The sequence below is a fragment of the Phalaenopsis equestris genome, unplaced genomic scaffold, assembly GCF_001263595.1.
Source record: "Phalaenopsis equestris unplaced genomic scaffold, ASM126359v1 Scaffold000002, whole genome shotgun sequence".
NCBI classification, from domain to species: domain Eukaryota; kingdom Viridiplantae; phylum Streptophyta; class Magnoliopsida; order Asparagales; family Orchidaceae; genus Phalaenopsis; species Phalaenopsis equestris.
The window spans coordinates 60,860,062-60,879,976 of NW_018164444.1; the positions used below are offsets into that span (position 1 = coordinate 60,860,062).

Here is a 19,915-nt window from a genome sequence, read left to right on the forward strand (position 1 = left end):
ATTTGAAGCAGAGTTGTTACATGATTTGTGTGGACTTGCCGTAGAGTGCTCAAACACCAGAGATTCAGAATTTTACATTAGAAACTTAGATAGTGATCACACAGATAAACCATAGATTGTTAAGGTCGACAAAAGTAATTCTGAAATTACACGCAGTTGCAAAAAATTTGAAATGATTGGTTTATTATGTGCTCACACTCTAAGGGTGCTTAATCATGAGAATATAACAAAGATCTCTGATAAATATATTAGGGCGGTGGTCTGTTCATGCAAAGAGGGATATATATATATATAACAGTTATGGGTATAAACATATGAAGAATTCACAAACGTCATCAATTTGTTCGAGTGGACTCATATATCAAACACACGTTCATAAATTTGCTTTTTGGATCAGTATATTAACGCAAGGTAATGAACTTGCTGAGAAAAACGTATCGGAAACATTAAAGAAACTAACAATCGAATCGGAGACCATATTAAATGGGAGAGACTACCGGGAAATGCCAAGGCCAAAGAAGAAAAGTTCACCGAATATACAACACAATTTGAACGACCCAACGAAGATGCAGCCAAAAGGAATATCTAATGCAAGGTTAAAAGACTATTAGGAGAAGAACAAGAGAGTAAAAAGTAAGTTTTACCTATACTACTAATAAATGTGTCTTCATGCATGTTGTATTACAACTCCCTAACATGAAGCATTGTATTACAAGAGAGGACAAAGAAGTTGGTTCAAGTCAAAATACATTTCACCAATTCGACCCAAACGTATTTACAATGTCGGATCGGTATAGTCAGATACATAACTTAAATTTTGAAACACTTTGTGATATGTGAACTAATTTTGATTATACATATTTACCTACGTTCACTTGTAATTACCTAAAATCAGCAGGAATTGCCTACAACACTACCCACAGACAAATAAATGAGCTTATTGATGGATCTAAATGATGATATGTGAAATACCACAAAACTGCAATGAACGAACGTAATGTGGTATTAAAGTAATTTATGCAATGTTAAATAAATGTATTGTTTGTTATTGTGGAATTAATGTAGTTTTTGCAGTGTAAATATGGAAGATACAACTGTTAAACTTTATTCTCATTGAAATGTGCTATATTATCATAAATAAAACTGTTATATTACAAAAAAATTATCAAAATACGTCCAGATTGCCATAATAAGATAGGCGTGATTAGAATATTTTGTCAGTTTATTATAGTCTGCGATTAATATTACCAAAATATGATTATAATACAACCATTATAAAAGATCACTCACTAAGATGGAATATAATCTGGTTTGATTGAAATATTCATTTACTGTATTCACCGCTCCGCGATCATATCGTGGTTGTTCCGAGGATATATTTTTAATATGAAACAATTTTTATACATTTCATCACAAAAAATGTGAAATAAACAACAATAAAACCTTAATATTACCTTCTTTTTTTGTACTAAAAGTAATTTTATCCTAGTTTGCATAAAATCCTTTCAATACATTATGTTGATTGACTTTTTATACATGAAATACACAACATGTTCATATTCTAAAGCACTATTTTTCGTGTGACTCATCATGATGGTGCACTTATTTCTTATAATTACTTAACATAAAAAATATATATATATCCTCAATTCCTTAGTTTGATTTATGATTTAAAATCTACAAAATGACATGGGCTCATTTGGCCAATAAGTTGAAAGATGACTCAAAAATGGTTTAATCACGGTATGTTCATATTTGAATACAATTCAATTATGGTTTACAGATGTTTCAATCATAATTCAATTATGTTGTAAAGATATTTCCATCAAGATTACAAGATGTTCAAAAAATGATATTAAAATTGTTTAATCATGATCTTAAGATATTTCAATCATACTTCGAAAATTGTTCGAAGATAATTTCAACAAGTTCATAACATGTAAGTATGATATTAAATGTTGTTCTTGGTTTAGGGATTAGAATGTGAACATATTCAAATCAACACCCTAAACAATGTGATTTCTCACTCAAATATTAAAAATTATTATAAATCCCCAACCCACAATTTTCTTTTTATCAAATTCTTAATGGTTTGATTGTGAGACGCATAAATACATCAGTTCAACAATTCAAAAATGTCACCTGAATGTAGGGGTGTAAACGAGCCGAACACGAGCTAAGCCGTGTTTGGCTCGTTTATATTTTGAGCTCAAAAATTGTGTTTGTGTTCAGCTCGTTTGCTTAACGAGCCGAACACGAGCTGTTCAAAAACAAAGAGTCGTTTTGACAACCGTAATCACGTAGCCAAAAGAAGTTAAGGATTGGGACAAGATTTAAAAATTATTGTTTATATTATAACATTAGTTGAATCAAATATAAGATTTTTTTTTGGTTATTCCATTTTCTGCATTCAACAAAGTTTAAGCACTGGCTTTGATTCGAACCCTGAATTTTTTTCTTTCAGATCTATTTTGGTTTTTTCTTTTTTTTTCTCTTAACATTTTTTAATTCCCTTTTTTTTATATATATAAACTTGATGAGTAGTATTTCGAGCCAAAACGAGCCGAACACGAACGAACACATCTTAGTTCGTGTTCGGCTCGTTAACTTATCGAACAAAATTAAGGAGCCGAACACGAGCTTCTTAACGAGCCGAACACGAGCTGTTCGCGAACAACGAGCTGTTTTGACATCTCTACCTGAATGCTATTTTTTTTCCTAAATAACGATGTTTCGGGTGCTACGAATGCAATTATTTCTCTTCGAAATTCCAATCCTATGTTTTTCATATGTTTTCGTGGGGAAAAAAAAAATCAAAAGAAAACTCAGGAATCTGCTTGAAATTTGGTGCAAAAAAAACATGGGCCAAAAGCAAAAAAAACATTGGAAACAGTTAAAATTATATTAGTTTCCCTTCTCCCATCCTCTAATTTAAAAAACAAAAATTTATTCGCCGGTAATTTCTCTCGTCAACATTCAACCACCATTCGCAGGTCTTATGCATCCTTGATGAGAAAGATCTATATTTAAGTGCCGCCAAACCCAACATTCACGCAAAATAAGAACATTAATTATTCAATCGAACGGCCATATCACATAATTACATCAATTAATTAATTTATTTCTACAATTATTTACAACTGTATCAAAATAAGCTTCCTGTAGAAAAAATCAAATAAAAACATGGTTGAAAACTAATGGAAGCTCACCTCAACAAACAAAGAAAAGGACAAAGCTCAACCAGTTTAAATAATGGCCGCCAAGATCCCACCATGGGAAATCAAAAACAATTTTATTATAAACTGTACTTAGGATGTTAAAAATTTATGGAACTCTGCAGCTTCTAAGCAAATGGCTAGAAATGCAATTACAAGGAATAATAAGATACCTATGATTCATCAGCACCTCTTGGTTGAATTAGCCTCTATGAACGCAACTCTGAAGCCTATAAATACTCGAAACAAGTTCTTAAAATAGCATTGTATCTGTTACAACTTGCTAGACAAAGCTTAATTCCCGGTCTAAGGTTTAAGAAAAGGGAAGTAAAGGAGAAACAATGGGCTCAGTTGCTGCAGAAAAGATCCCTCTCCTCACACCATACAAGCTGGGCAAATTTCGTTTATCGCACAGGTTTGCAATCATCGGATGTACTTAATTTTGATTCTATTCTAATAAAGAACTAGATTGATGTTTTATTTATAACCTTTTAACATTATCACTTATGGTGTTATATGTATTTCGAAGGGTGGTTTTGCCACCTCTGACAAGGTGCAGGTCATATGACAATATTCCGCAGCCTCATGCAGTACTATTCTACTCTCAGAGAGCTACAAAAGGGGGTCTTTTAATAGCAGAAGCCACCGGAATTTCCGACACAGCTCAAGGGTAAGTTGACGGTTGAATAGATGAACATCTTGTATGAAACAGATTCTTAATCCCCTGAGCATAGAATTATTCTACAAGGATCAAAACTCTAAATTCAGAACTTCTTACATCAGAAATTTTGACTTTAGATATGATGTTGAATATTCCTCTACATCTGATAATTCAATCATAAATAAAGCATAATCTTTACTGTAAGTAATTTTCTATTCTTCTAATTTTCTTTTGCTTTTGTGTTTGTTTAGGTACCCAAGAACTCCTGGCATATGGACCAAAGAGCAAGTGGAGGCATGGAAGCCTATTGTCAATGCTGTTCATGAGAAGGGTGGCATCTTCATTTGCCAAATTTGGCATGTGGGAAGGGTTTCTAACTATGGTATATACATCCTCAACAACTTTTAATTTTTATTAAACTTAATAAAATTTAAGGAAGAAAATATCTCAAAATGCAGAATGAATATGATAGAAATGAGTATGTTAATACCTATATATGATAGAATAAAAAATAATCTAAACCCAGTAATTAATAATTATACTTGATGATGCTAGTAACATCCATTGAAGATGAATTTATGTGATTTGCACGTGTACAACATTAGTTAGAAGATGACAGAAAAGATGGGTGATAGATATTGTATTTAGAGAATAGAATAAAGAAAGAAAGAAAAAAAAAATTTGTTATACAAGAGATTTAATATCTTATTCAACAATTTATACGAGTTAGTTAAGAATGAGTTTCCACATAGAAAATTTTCAAAGTTTGAATAAGGCTAATGATTAAGAAGTCAACCTAGAAAACTATCTATCTCCAACAAAACAAGACAACTATTACTGGTAAAAGCCTTGAAGTAGTTGTAAGTCTCCAGAAAAAGAAAAGATAACCATTCAAGAAAAATTAAATTAAAGGTGATGAATCATAATAACATCACCAACAATGTATTTGAAAAATAACTTAAAATTTCTTATGGGATTAGTTAGCTACTACTTCTTCTTATCTTTTTTTTTTTTTGTGGATATTTAGATTACCAGCCCGATGGACAAGCTCCTATCTCTAGTAGTGAGAAAAAAGTCAGCCCGCAACCACAACATGATGGTACAGTTTCAATTTACTCCACTCCACGTCGGCTTGGAATCAACGAGATACCACAAATCATCAATAATTTTAGGCTAGCTGCAAGAAATGCCATCGAAGCCGGTACATATCACTACAATTTCTCTTATAAGACCAAACTTTGTTTTTCTCATCATATGTTGTTGACAGTGACAATGGAATAAGTAGTTCTATCCAGCATTCGTGTGTTTAAATAACACATTGACTGAAGAAGTGATGGGAAAATCAACAAATTGCATAATGTTTAAATTTTGACTAAATGTCATGGTTTTGCATGCACCGCATCCCTAGGCATTAATTCCTAGCAATTGATTAGGTTCCCATGCTTTGTTTATTAGAATAGGTGTTAAAAGAAGAAAATATCTTGTGCAACAAGATTTCTCTATTGGGACAAAGTTTGAAGGGTAATATGCACAACCTTATCCCTTTATTTCCTGGGAGGTTTTTTCCATGATTTGAGCTAATGACCACAAGAACTGAGCATAGAGTAGCCATTCATAAAACTTGTAGGCACCATGATCTAAAATATTAAGTTGTGAATTAAAGCTGAAGATTAGCTTTACATTTTAACAAGCTTGTATTTTACGGGCCATCACAAATTTTGTAAGAAATCAGGTACTTCTAATTACAAGAATCGATAACTTAAAAATAAGAAAAAAAACTTTGGCTAAACCAAGTCCAAATAATTGTGCTAAATTTAATATTGTTATTGATCCATATGAAATCTACAACTTATTTCATGTTTTTTAAGAGCATGACTCCATTTTCCTGAAATTGATTTCTATGAAGCCTAACTTGAATGCTGCAACTTCTAGGTTTTGATGGAGTAGAGATACATGGAGCACACGGTTATATACTCGAACAATTCATGAAAGATAGTGTGAATGATAGAACTGATGAGTACGGGGGGAGCCTTGAAAATCGATGTCGTTTTGCTTTGGAAGTTGTTGAAGGAATAGTGGAAGAGATTGGCGCTGAAAGAGTAGCCATTAGACTCTCTCCCTTCGCTACCGAGGCTGATTGTTGGGACTCTAACCCAGATGCACTTGGGGTCTACATGGCCCAGTCATTGAATAAGTATGAGCTTCTATACATCCACATAACTGAACCTCGAATGACCTTTGAGGAAGGGAAGCTAAAAATTCCTCAACGCCTTCATGAAATACGAAAAATTTATAAAGGAACTTTAATCACAGCAGGAGGCTATGATCGAGATGAAGGAAATAAAGCTATTCAAGAAGGATATGCTGATCTGGTGGCTTTTGGTCGCTTGTTTGTAGCTAATCCAGACCTGCCTAAGAGATATGAACTAAATGCCCCATTGAATAAGTATGATAGGACTACTTTCTACACTTCTGATCCAGTTGTTGGCTACACTGACTACCCCTTTTATGAATCATTGAAGGATTAATCGACATTGTTCAAATGCTAGAAGATCTCAATATCTCTAGCAATACTTGGTCCATGGAATATTGCAGAAAATCATAACAAATGTATCTTTAGCATGACATTAAATTGTAAACTCTTCGTTACAATCATTGTTTGTTTGTTTATGTTTCAAATTGTATGTTCATCTTGATTTGAATATATATATATCATCATTCTTGTTTGATTTGATTAAATGTTTCTATTTGTTCTACCACACTATCAAAGCAAAACAACTACATATTGTATGATGTAGTTTATTTGGCTAAAATAGGTGGGTAATCAACTAAAAAACCTCATTTATTATAAGTATTTTTTAAATATGGCTTTCTTTCCATCTTAAAAGAGTGATGGCATTCATAGACAAATATAAGAAAAATATCATAGGCGAGGAACTAATTTATTTTGGCAAAAAATATCTCTATTTTTAAAAGCCAATCATTTTGATTGAAAGTTTATGTAACTATGTCGGAGGGGTTTTGACTCTTTTTTTATAAGGGATAACACCGCCTGAAATATTGATATTCATAAATTAATCATCCATGTGTTCTTTTTGAATTAACGAACAAATGTTTTTATGTGTTCGATGATCAATCATTATCTTTACCAAAGGATGAAATCAAAAGGAGTTTCCTACCTTTAAATGAGGTTTACTAACAAAGACTTTATATTGTTCAAAAGGTTATTTATCCCATGAATGTCCAAGTCAAGATGAATTAGTCTCAAAATCATCTAAATTATCAAATGATTTATTTACCTCAGGATTCAAGTCATCAACCTTCTTGATAGCATCTTGCACATTAGTAGACTTAAAACAATGAGAATGCAAACTGAAATTTCATTTCATTAAATTTACATCAATCTAAACAAAATCACAAATTGTATATTATCAATATTTTAACTCATAGACAATTCACGTGAATGAGATCTATAGCTTGCCTATAATAATAGCGCCCTTCAACCAATATCTTGACTGTTGATGGTTGCACCAAAATAGTTCAATCTATGAAAATATGAAGAAATCCACCAACATATTAATTCTTATAAAAGGTTCATGATTATTAGCTATCAATGCGGGTCAATTAAAATATCATCTTTTACTACATAATACTTTTGAATTTACTTTTTTTCACATCAAAATTTACACATGAATGCTATTTGAAGGTCTCCAATTTCTTCCAATAACAAAATTTTAACCAAAAATATATTTCTAAGGGAATCATGCAACCTGCCAAAATTTTTACATAAACTGCTCAAATCAACTCTAGCAGATAAAACTATAAACTTTATATCATTCTCATTGCCAGGAAACATGACAACAACATAAATTTTTGTATTTACAGCCAATCAAAATTCAATCCATATTATCTACCATAGACACAACAGAAAGTACAAATCTTTTAAATTTAAGGGCATTTACATGCATAACTCATATTACATACCATAGGCAGGCCAACTGGGAAGGAGGAGAAAGACGAATATGGTGGCTACCTGGCTTTGATTTCCGGCTTCGACGAGCTGATGGCTTCAACAGCGAACCCTTCAAAATGGGGAGTTCAGCCTTAGTTGGGAATGGTGTTGGGTCACCGACCAACTGGGAAGGAGAGGAAGGAAGAGGAAGAGAAGTTCAGCCTTAGTTGAGAGTGGTGTCGGGTCGCCAGTCAACTCAGAAGGAGATGAAGGAAGAAGAAGACCAGCCCTAGTTGAGAGTAATGCCAACCTATTGTGAAGGACAAGGCGGGAGGTGAGGATGGTGTTTGCCTGGCTTTGTTTTCCTGCTTCTAAAAAGCCGATGGCTTCCATGACGAAACCTTGGAAATGAAAAAATATTATATCAGGTCTCCCGAGTCCAATGAAATAATCCGTGATCAGGCCGGTACGGCAAAGAAATATTTTTTTAGTGGTGTTATTGTATATTATTTAAGTGTTTTTGTGTTCTAAGAATATTTTCTGTATTACAATAATACTTGAATAACACACAATAACACCTGAATAACACGGGAGTAACGTGACGTAATTAAATTTGACTTCACACATAATTCCGTGTGCAAGAGTCCTTATGTAATATTTTTTCCCATGATGAACCCTTTGAAATGGGGAGGTTTGAGGCGAAGTACTAGGTGAGACACGGGTAAATTAAAATTTTGAGGCGTTGTCTGATAATAATAAGGTTTTATGTGACATATTCGTAAATCTCTCTTTATTTTATATTTTTTTTAAAATAAAAAGTGCTCTCAAACTATTTTGTTCTAATAATATTTTCGGTATTATAATAACACATTAATAATACTTGAATAACACATAATAACACCTGAATAACACACGATAACACCTGAATAACACGGGAGTAACGTAGCGTAATTACATTTGACTTCACACATAATTCCATGTGCAGAGTCCTGATGTAATATTTTTTCTCATGATGAACCCTTTGAAATGGGGAGGTTTGAGAAAAAGTTCTGGGTGAGACACGGGTAAATTAAAATTTTGAGGCTTTGTCTGATAATAATAAGATTTTATGTGAAATAATAAGGTTTTATGTGACATATTCGTAAATCTCTCTTTATTTTCTATTTTTTTTAAAATAAAAATAAAAAGAGCTCTCAAACTATCACTAAATATTTTTATATCTTGGCATTTTGGAGGCATGAAATTTTTTTGTGGGCATCCGTTGAAGGAGACTTAATACAATTATGTTTCATAATCTCTTAAGTTTATCATGGCATCATAATACTTTTAAGGATACCTACATGAACCTTGGTATGAGACCATTTGTACAATTTAATTTTTAAGCCTTGTTTGTTTGGGTTCATCATGAGAAAGTATAATTTTTTTCTTTAAGAAAATAAAAATACTCAACCAAATATGTTTTATTTTATTTAAGAAAAAAACTTATAAATCATAACAATACAAAACATATTTTCTAAAAATAAAAAATAGACTAAAAATAAAAATAAAAATAAAAAATTGGAAGTGATTCAAAGAGGCCCTTAACATTTTCTTACATAAGTTTAAAACCATGTTATCTGAATCTTCTTTCAGTTAATTATTACTAAGATTCTAAATAATTTTTGAAAACATGTTATAGTATTACAAGCATAATACAATGGCTTGATTAAGGTGGTACCTATTTTTTTTCTTTTTACTAAAAGTAACTTCATCCTTGTTTGTTTGCATCAAATCCCTTCAATATATTATGTTGATTACTTTCAATACAAGAAATGCAACATAAGTTCACATTCTAAAGCACTATTTTTTTTTATGTAACTCATGGTGCACTTATTCTTTTATAATTACTTAACATACAAAATATATATATCCTCAATTCATTTGTTTGATTCATGATCTAAAATCTATAAAATGGCACGGGCTCATTTGGCCAATAAGTTGAAATATGAGTCAAAATTGGTTTAACCATGGTATATTCATATTCGAATACAAAACAATTATGGTGTAAGGTTGTTTCAATCATGATTCAATCATGATGTAAAGACATTTCCATCAAGATTGTAAAATGTTTTAAAAAATGATTTTAAAATTGTTTAATCATGATTTTAAGATATTTCAATTATACTTCAAAAATTGTTTGAAGATAATTTCAACAAGTTCATAACATGTAGTATGATATTAAATGATGTTCTTGGTTTAGGGATTAGAATGTGAACATATTCAAATCAACACCCTAAACATTATGCTTTACAAATCTAACGCCCTCCTTCATCCATTTTTTAAATTCTCACTCAAATATTAAAATTTATGATAAATCCCCAACCCATATTTTGTCAATATTTTGAGCAAATAGGTTGAATGTATTTTCCTTTCCTTTCATTTCAATAAATAATAGTATGTAAAATCTATTTTAGATACATAATATTCTGCATAATCTACTTTAGGAAACTTAATTAATACATATTCTTAATCTAAATATTCAGCTAAAAGGAAAGAATCCAGTGCAAATATAATATTTCCTTCTTTACAGCATTGCGAAGAATGAAACTATTTATTCTGTCTGATTTCATTTATTCCTGATTGATATCCTCCTCAAATTGATGCTGGCTGATCAAGAGGCATCAATTTGCCAGCAAGAAATTGATGACGCTGTTGAGAAATAGACTTAGTAAATATATCAGTCGTTTGAAGATCAGAAGTGATATGAGGAAGAGATATAACACCATTCTCATAGGCTTCTCGAATAGAATGACAATTCACTTTAATGTGTTTCGTGCGCTCATAAAAGATTAGATTAACATTAATCTAGATAACGCTAGTATTATCTGCATTAAGAGAAGTAGAATTAAGTTGAGAAAAACCAAATTCAGTCAGCACACCCCAAAGCCAAATGATCTCGGAACAAGCAGAGGACATAGTGGGATATTCTGATTTAGTAGATGACTTAGACACTCGATCTTGTTTCTTGCTCTTCCAAGAGATTAAAGAGTTTCCAAGAAATGTGCACCATCTAGTAATAGATTGGCGTGTATTAGAACAACCAACCTAATTAACATCACTATAGGTTGTTAAGTTGATTGGAGACTGCGCAAAAAGGAACAAACCAAGATGAGAAGAACCTTTTAAATACTGAATAATATGTCGAACTGCTGCTAAATAAATATGTGTAGGTGCTTGCATAAATTGACTAACTTGTTGCACAACAAATGAAATATTAGGACGCGTAATGGTCAGATAATTGAGACTCTCAACTAGTTGTCGATATAGAGATGATTCAGATAGAAAGTCATCATCATTCTGTTGATATTTGGCATTTACTTCCAAAAGAGTATCAGTAGAATGACCATCTTGAAGACCAGCCAAAGCAATGAGTCTCTTCGTATGGTTGTGCTGATGAAGAAAAGCACCAGCGGGAGAAGAGTGAACCTCGAGTCCTAAGAAATAAGTTAATGACTCCAAATCTTTCATATGAAAAGAACCCTGAAGACATTTTTGTAGCTGAAACATCAATTGATTGTCAGATCTTGTGATGACAATATCATCAACATAGACTAATAACAAAACAATCTCTTTATCAATCTTGCAAAGAAATAATGATGAATCATACTGACTTTGAATAAAAGAGAAGCTAAGAAGAGTATTGTGAAACTTTTCAAACCAGACCCGTGGAGCCTGAATCAACAAACCAAGGAGAAGAAACGAAAGTAATAGTTTTACCTTTCCCTTGAAGGCCAAGAGCAGAAAAGGCAGAGAGAATCATCTGTTGAACCATATCTGATGTGACAACTGATTGACTATTGCCAGCAACTGGCAATTGTGGATGTCGAGATATGATTGTGAGTGTCGGATATTGTGGCATGAAGTGCTTGTGGTTTGCGGTTTTGGGGTCGTGTAAGGCACTCCATAAGAATATGTCACTTTTGCTTGCAATAAATACATACCTTATTTTCACAATTCTATGCAATATGACCAAATTTCTTGCAGCTGTAGCACCGCACTGATCTCTTCCCTTTGGTCTTAACAACATATGTCATATTAATTATCTCTGATGATCCACCTGTTCTACTGATAGCAGCTTATGTCACCAATCTTTGTTCTTCGTGCAGTAATTGCCCAAAACAAATATCCAAACAAGAAACTGGATCTCTGTTGAACAACCCAGCCCGAGCCATTTCAAATTCAGGTTTGAGTTTCATTAAAAACTGATCACGATGACTTTCTTCATGAATAACTTAAAGACTATTTAAGTTATTCTGTGACACATTAGCATAGATAATGTCATTATATTCGCTCCATAAATTTAGAAAGCCGGAATAATATTATTCAATTGAAAGATTACCCTAACTATAATTACTCATTCAAGTTCTAATTGGAAGCGTTTCACAAAATTATCTTGATTATAAACACACTTCAATTATTCCCACATTTCTTTAGTTGTGCTCAAGGATCGTAAATTGTTCGCCATATGAGCCTCAATAAATTCCAAAATCTAGGAAACAATCCGAGCATTATTTGCTTCTCGTTGACCGAGATCTTTTGTCTCAGTAGGTGCTGGAGAAGACCCATCAATATGACCCCAAAGCTCCTTCCCTTTTAAGAACATTCTGAGCTGAAATTCCCATGCGACATAATTTTTTCGGTAAATCTGATAGTTAAGATTTCACAATACATTCTAAATAGAATTGTCGTTGAATGAGATCAATCAGAAATCAAAGAGAGCCAAGATATAAAAAAAATCCCAATCATTGATCTAAATCAACCTAAGAGATTCAAAAAAATCGTGCACTAGGAGAGGAGTTCGAAGCCAAAGCTAAAGCCCGCGATCTTTGAGTGCGACTATCTAGGAAGTATATCGACGTTGAAATATGCCGACTATACCAAAGCCGAAGATACAGCCGATGTCATCGGAGCAGAAGCAGACGAAGTGAGCCAAGTGGACGAGAATAGAGGTGGTCGAGGCGGATGAAGCGGTGGTCGAACAGATGAGAGGCAAGCGATAGATGAGCGAGCGGTGTGGTCCGGGCCTTGCAGGGCAGAGCGGGCGATGCAGTCGCAGTAGTAATCTAGTAGTTGAGCGGCAGGCGAACTGCTCGAGCTCTCTAGGTGAATAACTCGAGATCGAGTGTTAGTCGAACATATCAAGCAGCGAGCGATAGTCGAACGGTAGGTGAACATATCGAGCGACAAGCGACAGTTCGAGCAATTGAACATATAAGCGATCGAGCGACACATAGGAAGCATTTAGGGCATACGATGGTTTAGGCGAACATGACGAGCTCTCCAAGCGAAGCAGACGACTCCAAAGATTCAGATCCTAAATATTCTACTTGGCTCTGATACTATGTCAATATTTTGAGCAAATATGTTGAATGCATTTTCTTTTGCTTTCATTCCAATAAATAATAGTCTGTACAATATATTTTAGGTACATAATATTTTGTATAATCTATTTTACAAAACTTAATCAACACATATTCCTAATCTAAATATTCAGAAAGGAAAAAATCCTGTGTCAATATAATATTTCCTTCTTTGCAGTATTGCGAAGAAGGAAACTCTTTATTCTGTCTGATTTCATTTATTACTGATTGATATGTTTCTCATTTTTATCAAAATCACAATGATTTGATTGTGACACGTATAAATACAACAGTTCAGTAATACAAGAATATCACCTAAATGTTCTTTGTTTTAATAACTATGTTTCGGATGCTACGAATGCAATTATTTCTAAAAATAATCTCTTTGAAATTCAGATGCTACTTTTTTTATGTTTTGGTGGAAAAAAAAAAAGGAAAACCAGGCAATCTGCATGAAAAAACATGAAATAATAAACGGGCTAAAAGACAAACATCAATGAAAACAGTTAAAATTATATTATTTCCTCTTCTCCCATCCTCTAGTTTAAAACAAAAATTTAGTCTCTGGTAATTTCTCTCGTCACGGCTCAATATTCAACCACCTGCGCATGTCTTATGCATCCTTCCTTGATGAAATATCGACATTTAAGTGCGCATGTCAATATTATTTATTTCTACAATTATTTGCAACAACAGTTATAAATTTTATTACAGCTGTAACATGAGATTTTTTTTTTTTCAAAAGCTTGTAATATTGCCATCAAAATAAGCTTCCTGTAGAAAAAATCAAATCAAAACATAGTTGAAAACTAATGGAAGCTCACCTCAACAAACAAAGATAAGTACAAAGCTCAAACAGCTTAAATAATGGCCGCCAAGATCCCACCATGGGAAATCAAAGACTATTTTATTATAAACTGTACTTAGGATGTTAAAAAGTATGATATATTTTTTGGGGGAAGAAGTTAAAACGAAATTTATGGAACTCTGCAGCTTCTAAGCAAATGGCTAGAAATGCAATTACAAGGAATAATAAGATACCTATGATTCATCAGCACCTCTTGGTTGAATTAGCCTCTATGAACGCAACTCTGAAGCCTATAAATACTCGAAACAAGTTCTTAAAATAGCATTGTATCTGTTACAACTTGCTAGACAAAGCTTAATTCCCGGTCTAAGGTTTAAGAAAAGGGAAGTAAAGGAGAAACAATGGGCTCAGTTGCTGCAGAAAAGATCCCTCTCCTCACACCATACAAGCTGGGCAAATTTCGTTTATCCCACAGGTTTGCAATCATGGGATATACTTAATTTTGATTCTATAATAAAGAACTAAATAAATGTTTCATTTATAACCTTTGAACATTATCACTTACTGTGTTATATGTATTTCACAGGGTGGTTTTGCCACCTCTGACAAGGTGCAGGTCTTATGACAATGTTCCGCAGCCTCATGCAGTTCTATTCTACTCTCAGAGAGCTACAAAAGGGGGACTTTTAATAGCAGAAGCTACTGGAATTTCCGACACAGCTCAAGGGTAAGTTGACGGTTAAAGAGCTGAACATCTTGTATGAAACAGATTGTTAATCCCCTGAGTATAGAATTATTCTAAAAGGATCCAAACTCTAAATTCAGAACTTCTTACAAAAGAAATTTTGACATTAAAAATGAAGTTGAATATTCTTCTACATCTGATAATTCAATCATGCATAATCTTTACTATTTGTATTTTTGTCTTCTTCTAATTTTCTTTTGCTTTTCTATTTGTTTAGGTACCCAAGAACTCCTGGTATATGGACCAAAGAACAAGTGGAGGCATGGAAGCCTATTGTCAATGCTGTTCATGAGAAGGGTGGGATCTTCATTTGCCAAATTTGGCATGTGGGAAGAGTTTCTAACTATGGTATATATATCCTCAGCAACTTTTAAATTTTATTAAACTTAATAATATTTAAGGAAGAAAATACATCAATATGAAGAATGAATATGATAAAAGTGAGTATGTTAAAGTGGATTTATGATAGAAAGAAAAAGGTAAACCTGGTAATTTATATTTATACTTGATGATGCTAGTAACATCCATTGAAGATGAATTTATGTGATTTGCATGTGCACAACATTAGTTAGAAGATGACGAAAAAAATGTGTGATAGATATTGCATTTAGAGAATAGAATAAAGAAAGAAAGAAAAAAAATGGCATACAAGAGATTTAACATCTTATTCAACAATTTATACGAGTTATTTAAGAATGAGTTTCCACATAGAAAACTTTCAAAGTTTGAATAAGGCTAATGATTAAGAAGTCATCCTAGAAAACTATCTTTTCTCCAAGAAAACGAGACGACTATTACGGGTAGAAGCCTTGATATAGCTGTAAGTCTCTAGAAAAAGAAAAGATAATCATTCAAGAAAAATAAAATAAAGGAGATGAATCATAATAACATTACGAACAATGTGTTTGAGAAATAACTTATAATTTCCGATGTGATTAGTTAGCCACTACTTATTCTTATTATTTTTTTTTTCTTTTTTTCTTTTTTTTGATATTTAGATTACCAGCCCAATGGACAAGCTCCTATTTCTAGTAGTGAGAAAAAAGTCAGTCCACAACCACAACATGATGGTACAGTTTCAATATACTCCACTCCACGTCGGCTTGGAATCAATGAGATACCACAAATCATCAATGATTTCAGACTAGCTGCAAGAAATGCCATCGAAGCTGGTAAATATCTCTATAATTTCTCTTATAAGACCAACCTTTATTTTTATCATCAAATATTTGTTGACAGTAACAATGGAATAAGTATTTCTATCCAGCATTTGTGTGTTTAAATAACACATTTGATTTTAAATCATGTTTATATTTGGTTAAAAGTCATGGTTATGTATGCATTGCATCCCTAGGCATTAATTCCTAGCAATTGATTAGGTTCCCATGCTTTGTTAACTAGAAGAGGTGTTAAAAGAAGAAAATTTCATGTGCATCAAGATTTCTCTAATGTGACAAAGTTTGAAGGGTAATATGCACAATCATGTCTCTTTATTTCCCAGGAGGTATTTTTCATGATTTAAGCTAATGACCTCAACAACTGGGCATGGAGTAGCCATTCATAAAACTTGTGGGCACCATGATCTAAAATATCAAGTTGTGGATTAAAGCTCAAGGTTATTTGTACATTTTAACAAGTTTGTATTTTTAACGGCCATCACAAATTTTGTAAGAAATAAGGTACTTCTAATTATAAGTATCAATAATTTAAAATTAAGAAAAAATAACTTTGGCTAAACCAAGTCCAAATAATTGTGCAAAATTTAATATTGTTGTTAATCCATAAGAAATATACAACTTATTTCATATTTTTTAGGAGCATGACTCCATTTTACGAAATTGATTTCTGTGAAGCCTAACATGAATGCTGCAACTTGTAGGATTTGATGGAGTAGAGATACATGGAGCACATGGTTATATACTCGAGCAATTCATGAAAGATAGTGTGAATGATAGAATTGATGAGTATGGGAGGAGCCTTGAAAATCGATGTCGTTTTGCTTTGGAAGTTGTTGAAGGAATAGTGGAAGAGATTGGCGCTGAAAGAGTAGCCATTAGACTCTCTCCCTTCGCTACCGAGGCTGATTGTTGGGACTCTAACCCAGATGCACTTGGGGTCTACATGGCCCAGTCATTGAATAAGTATGAGCTTCTATACATCCACATAACTGAACCTCGAATGACCTTTGAGGAAGGGAAGCTAAAAATTCCTCAACGCCTTCATGAAATACGAAAAATCTATAAAGGAACTTTAATCACAGCGGGAGGCTATGATCGAGATGAAGGAAATAAGGCCATTCAAGAAGGATATGCTGATCTGGTGGCATTTGGTCGCTTGTTTGTAGCTAACCCAGATCTGCCTAAGAGATACGAATTAAATGCCCCATTGAATAAGTATGATAGAACTACTTTCTACACTTCTGATCCAGTTGTTGGCTACACTGACTACCCCTTTTATGAATCGTTGAAGAATTAATCGACATTGTTCAAATGCTAGAAGATCTCAATATCTCTAGCAATACTTGGACCATGGAATATTGCAGAAAATCATAACAAATGTATCTTTAGCATGACATTAAAGTGTAAACTCTTCGTTACTGTCATTGTTTGTTTGTTTCTTTTCAAATTGTATGTTCATTTTGATTTGAATATATGTCTTATCATTCATGTTTGATTTGATTAAATGTTTCTATTTGTGCTACCAAACTCTCAAAGCAGAACAACTACATATTGTATAGTGTAGTTTATTAGGTTAAAATGGGTGGGTAATCAACTAAATACCCTCATTTATAATAAGTATTTTTTAAGTATGAATTTCTTGCCATCTTAAAAGAGTGATGGCATTCATAGAAAAGTATGAGACAAATAATGTCTTTATAGGTGAGGAACTAATTTATTTTGGTGAAAAATATCTCTATTTTTAAAAGTATTTTTCTAATTACATAAGATTGATTGTATAATCCTCATTCTTTGCTCAGGTCTACCAATTATTTCATGTCAACTTCTATTTTCAATCAACCACTTTTTCTCCCTAATGCCTCAATAATAATTTTATCTACCAAGATATTATGAAAACATATAAAATAGTATTCAAATTTAGTTCCATGTTTGTTATAACATGAAAGATGAAACACAGGCAAATTTAATTCAGAAAAATACTAAGCATTTCTTTAGGCCATTAATTTAACATAATGTATATAATATAAGAATGGTTTGTATATTACAACTATTAGATTTAGATTGTTAACAAATAAATATTATAAAAAATGGTTAATATTTATTAAAAGTTTATAATAACTATTATAACATATCCTCATTGTGAAAGATAATCTCCTTTATAGAACTTTCTTTATTAGTGTATTATATTTTATTCATATAAGCATGTTAGTACTGGCATTAGGATCAATAAATTAAGATAAATACTTTTTTATAATTTCTATTAAAATATCAACATTACTTCTTTGATTCATATCTCGGGCCTCTTAGTTATTTTTGCACCATACAATTTTTTATTGCTCTCTTTTATTGCATCATGAGTTTATGGGTGCTACGACCCAACTCGATGCAACCCATCATGTTGAGGCGGATCACATCGTGTCAAGGCCATAACTTTTAAATTATTACCCAAAATTTATTTAGAAGAGATCTTATTTACTTATTTTTCTTCAATTTTCATAAACACAAAGTCACTAATATCATCAAGTATTGTAAAATAAAAATACTCAAAATTCATTTAGATCATATCACTATACAGTAAAGGAAGACATATGCAATAATTATGATTTAATATCTCTATCATCAAAATACACACATCATCATGACCGTCAAATGCATAAATCTATGTACTAAAATACGTAATATCAAACTCTTAACAACATCTCAATGTATCTACTCAACTCGAGCATTACCCTTTCTTGAATCAGCACATGCGAGTAAAGTAAAGATGAACAATCATATTTCAGCAGACTACTCAAAACATACTGCAATTTTCAATATGTATAAAAATATATATACATGTATTCAATGTAAACAAATTCAACATGTCAAAACATCATATGTAGTATCTATTGCAGTGCGTGAACCAGAAATTGTAACTACAATAGTGATATGCTGAGTAACAACATAAGAAAAATAATATACTACATGAAAAAAAATTCATTTCTCTATTTGAATTATTAAAAAATTTTCCCTTCGCCACATATACCTCTACTTCCACTTATATATTCATTTATTCATATTTTTCTTATACCTCTTATACCTCTACTTTTTCATATATGTTCAGACGTACCAAATACATTGATAGATAATTATATAGGTGTAAAAGCTCTTATAACTTCACTTGATTGCACATAAGATATAGCAACCTAACCACAACTAATTGCATTTCTCCTATGTTTATTATATTTGACACATACTTTTGATACAGAAGCATATACATGCTAAAAATTTTGACATATCAAAGATTGCAACTTACGATATAAATTAGTACAAACTAGTAGGCACATAATAATGTAATTTGTGGGTGAAATAAATTTGCATATATCTATAATAAAAATCAACAAAACTATTTATATGTATTATACATAATAAAATTTTGAGCATTTTTTGTTTTACGAAAAATTTTTCAGGCTTAACAGCTGCAAATTATATAAAATATTATATAACACAAAATACCCAACGAAGAATAAATATTTTTATGTCGATTTGAATAGCATATTATAATCTACAAAATATAATAGAGTTACATGGTGAAAGTTTGTAAATCATCGTAGATATGAATTTTTATGAAATTTTGACAAATAAAATAACAAATTTTTACAAAAAAAGTATTGAAATTGAAATAAGAAGTTGACTAACAGTAGCCTACTTAGAGCCAAACAACTTTCCCAACTAACATGACAGATTAAATTGGTTATAAGGCCTCCAAATCTTGCTTTCTCTCACTAGAAATACTCCTTTTCTCTCACTACACATCTCTATTTGAAGAATGAAAAAATGAAAAGCATTGGAGATGAAATCCTATAATGGTTTAAGAGATTCATGATAAAATAATTTTTAATCTATGTGAAAGTTAGTGTCATGGTGGAGGTAGCTAAATTGTGACCCGAATTTTGTGGGTCCCTCTTATTTTCTCAT

At 32.1% G+C, this 19,915-nt stretch overlaps 2 protein-coding genes and 1 pseudogene across 2 annotated transcripts; 2 read left to right on the top strand and 1 right to left on the bottom strand.

The window, feature by feature from the left end:
- The first annotated feature begins 3,554 nt into the window (after positions 1–3,554).
- On the top strand, positions 3,555–6,425 carry LOC110019370 (annotated as a pseudogene).
- Positions 6,426–10,912: 4,487 nt separating this feature from the next.
- Positions 10,913–11,726, bottom strand: LOC110019379 (uncharacterized mitochondrial protein AtMg00810-like). The gene is made up of 2 exons (XM_020717024.1): positions 11,526–11,726; positions 10,913–11,446 (listed from the first exon to the last, which is right to left on the bottom strand). The coding sequence occupies exons 1-2, from the start codon at positions 11,724–11,726 to the stop codon at positions 10,913–10,915; spliced, it is 735 nt and encodes a 244-aa protein (XP_020572683.1).
- Positions 11,727–14,436: 2,710 nt separating this feature from the next.
- Positions 14,437–17,255, top strand: LOC110019390 (putative 12-oxophytodienoate reductase 5). The gene is made up of 5 exons (XM_020717031.1): positions 14,437–14,510; positions 14,622–14,762; positions 14,998–15,128; positions 15,779–15,952; positions 16,660–17,255. Exons 1-5 carry the CDS (start codon positions 14,437–14,439, stop codon positions 17,253–17,255), a joined length of 1,116 nt encoding a protein of 371 aa, XP_020572690.1.
- The last annotated feature ends 2,660 nt before the right edge of the window (positions 17,256–19,915 follow it).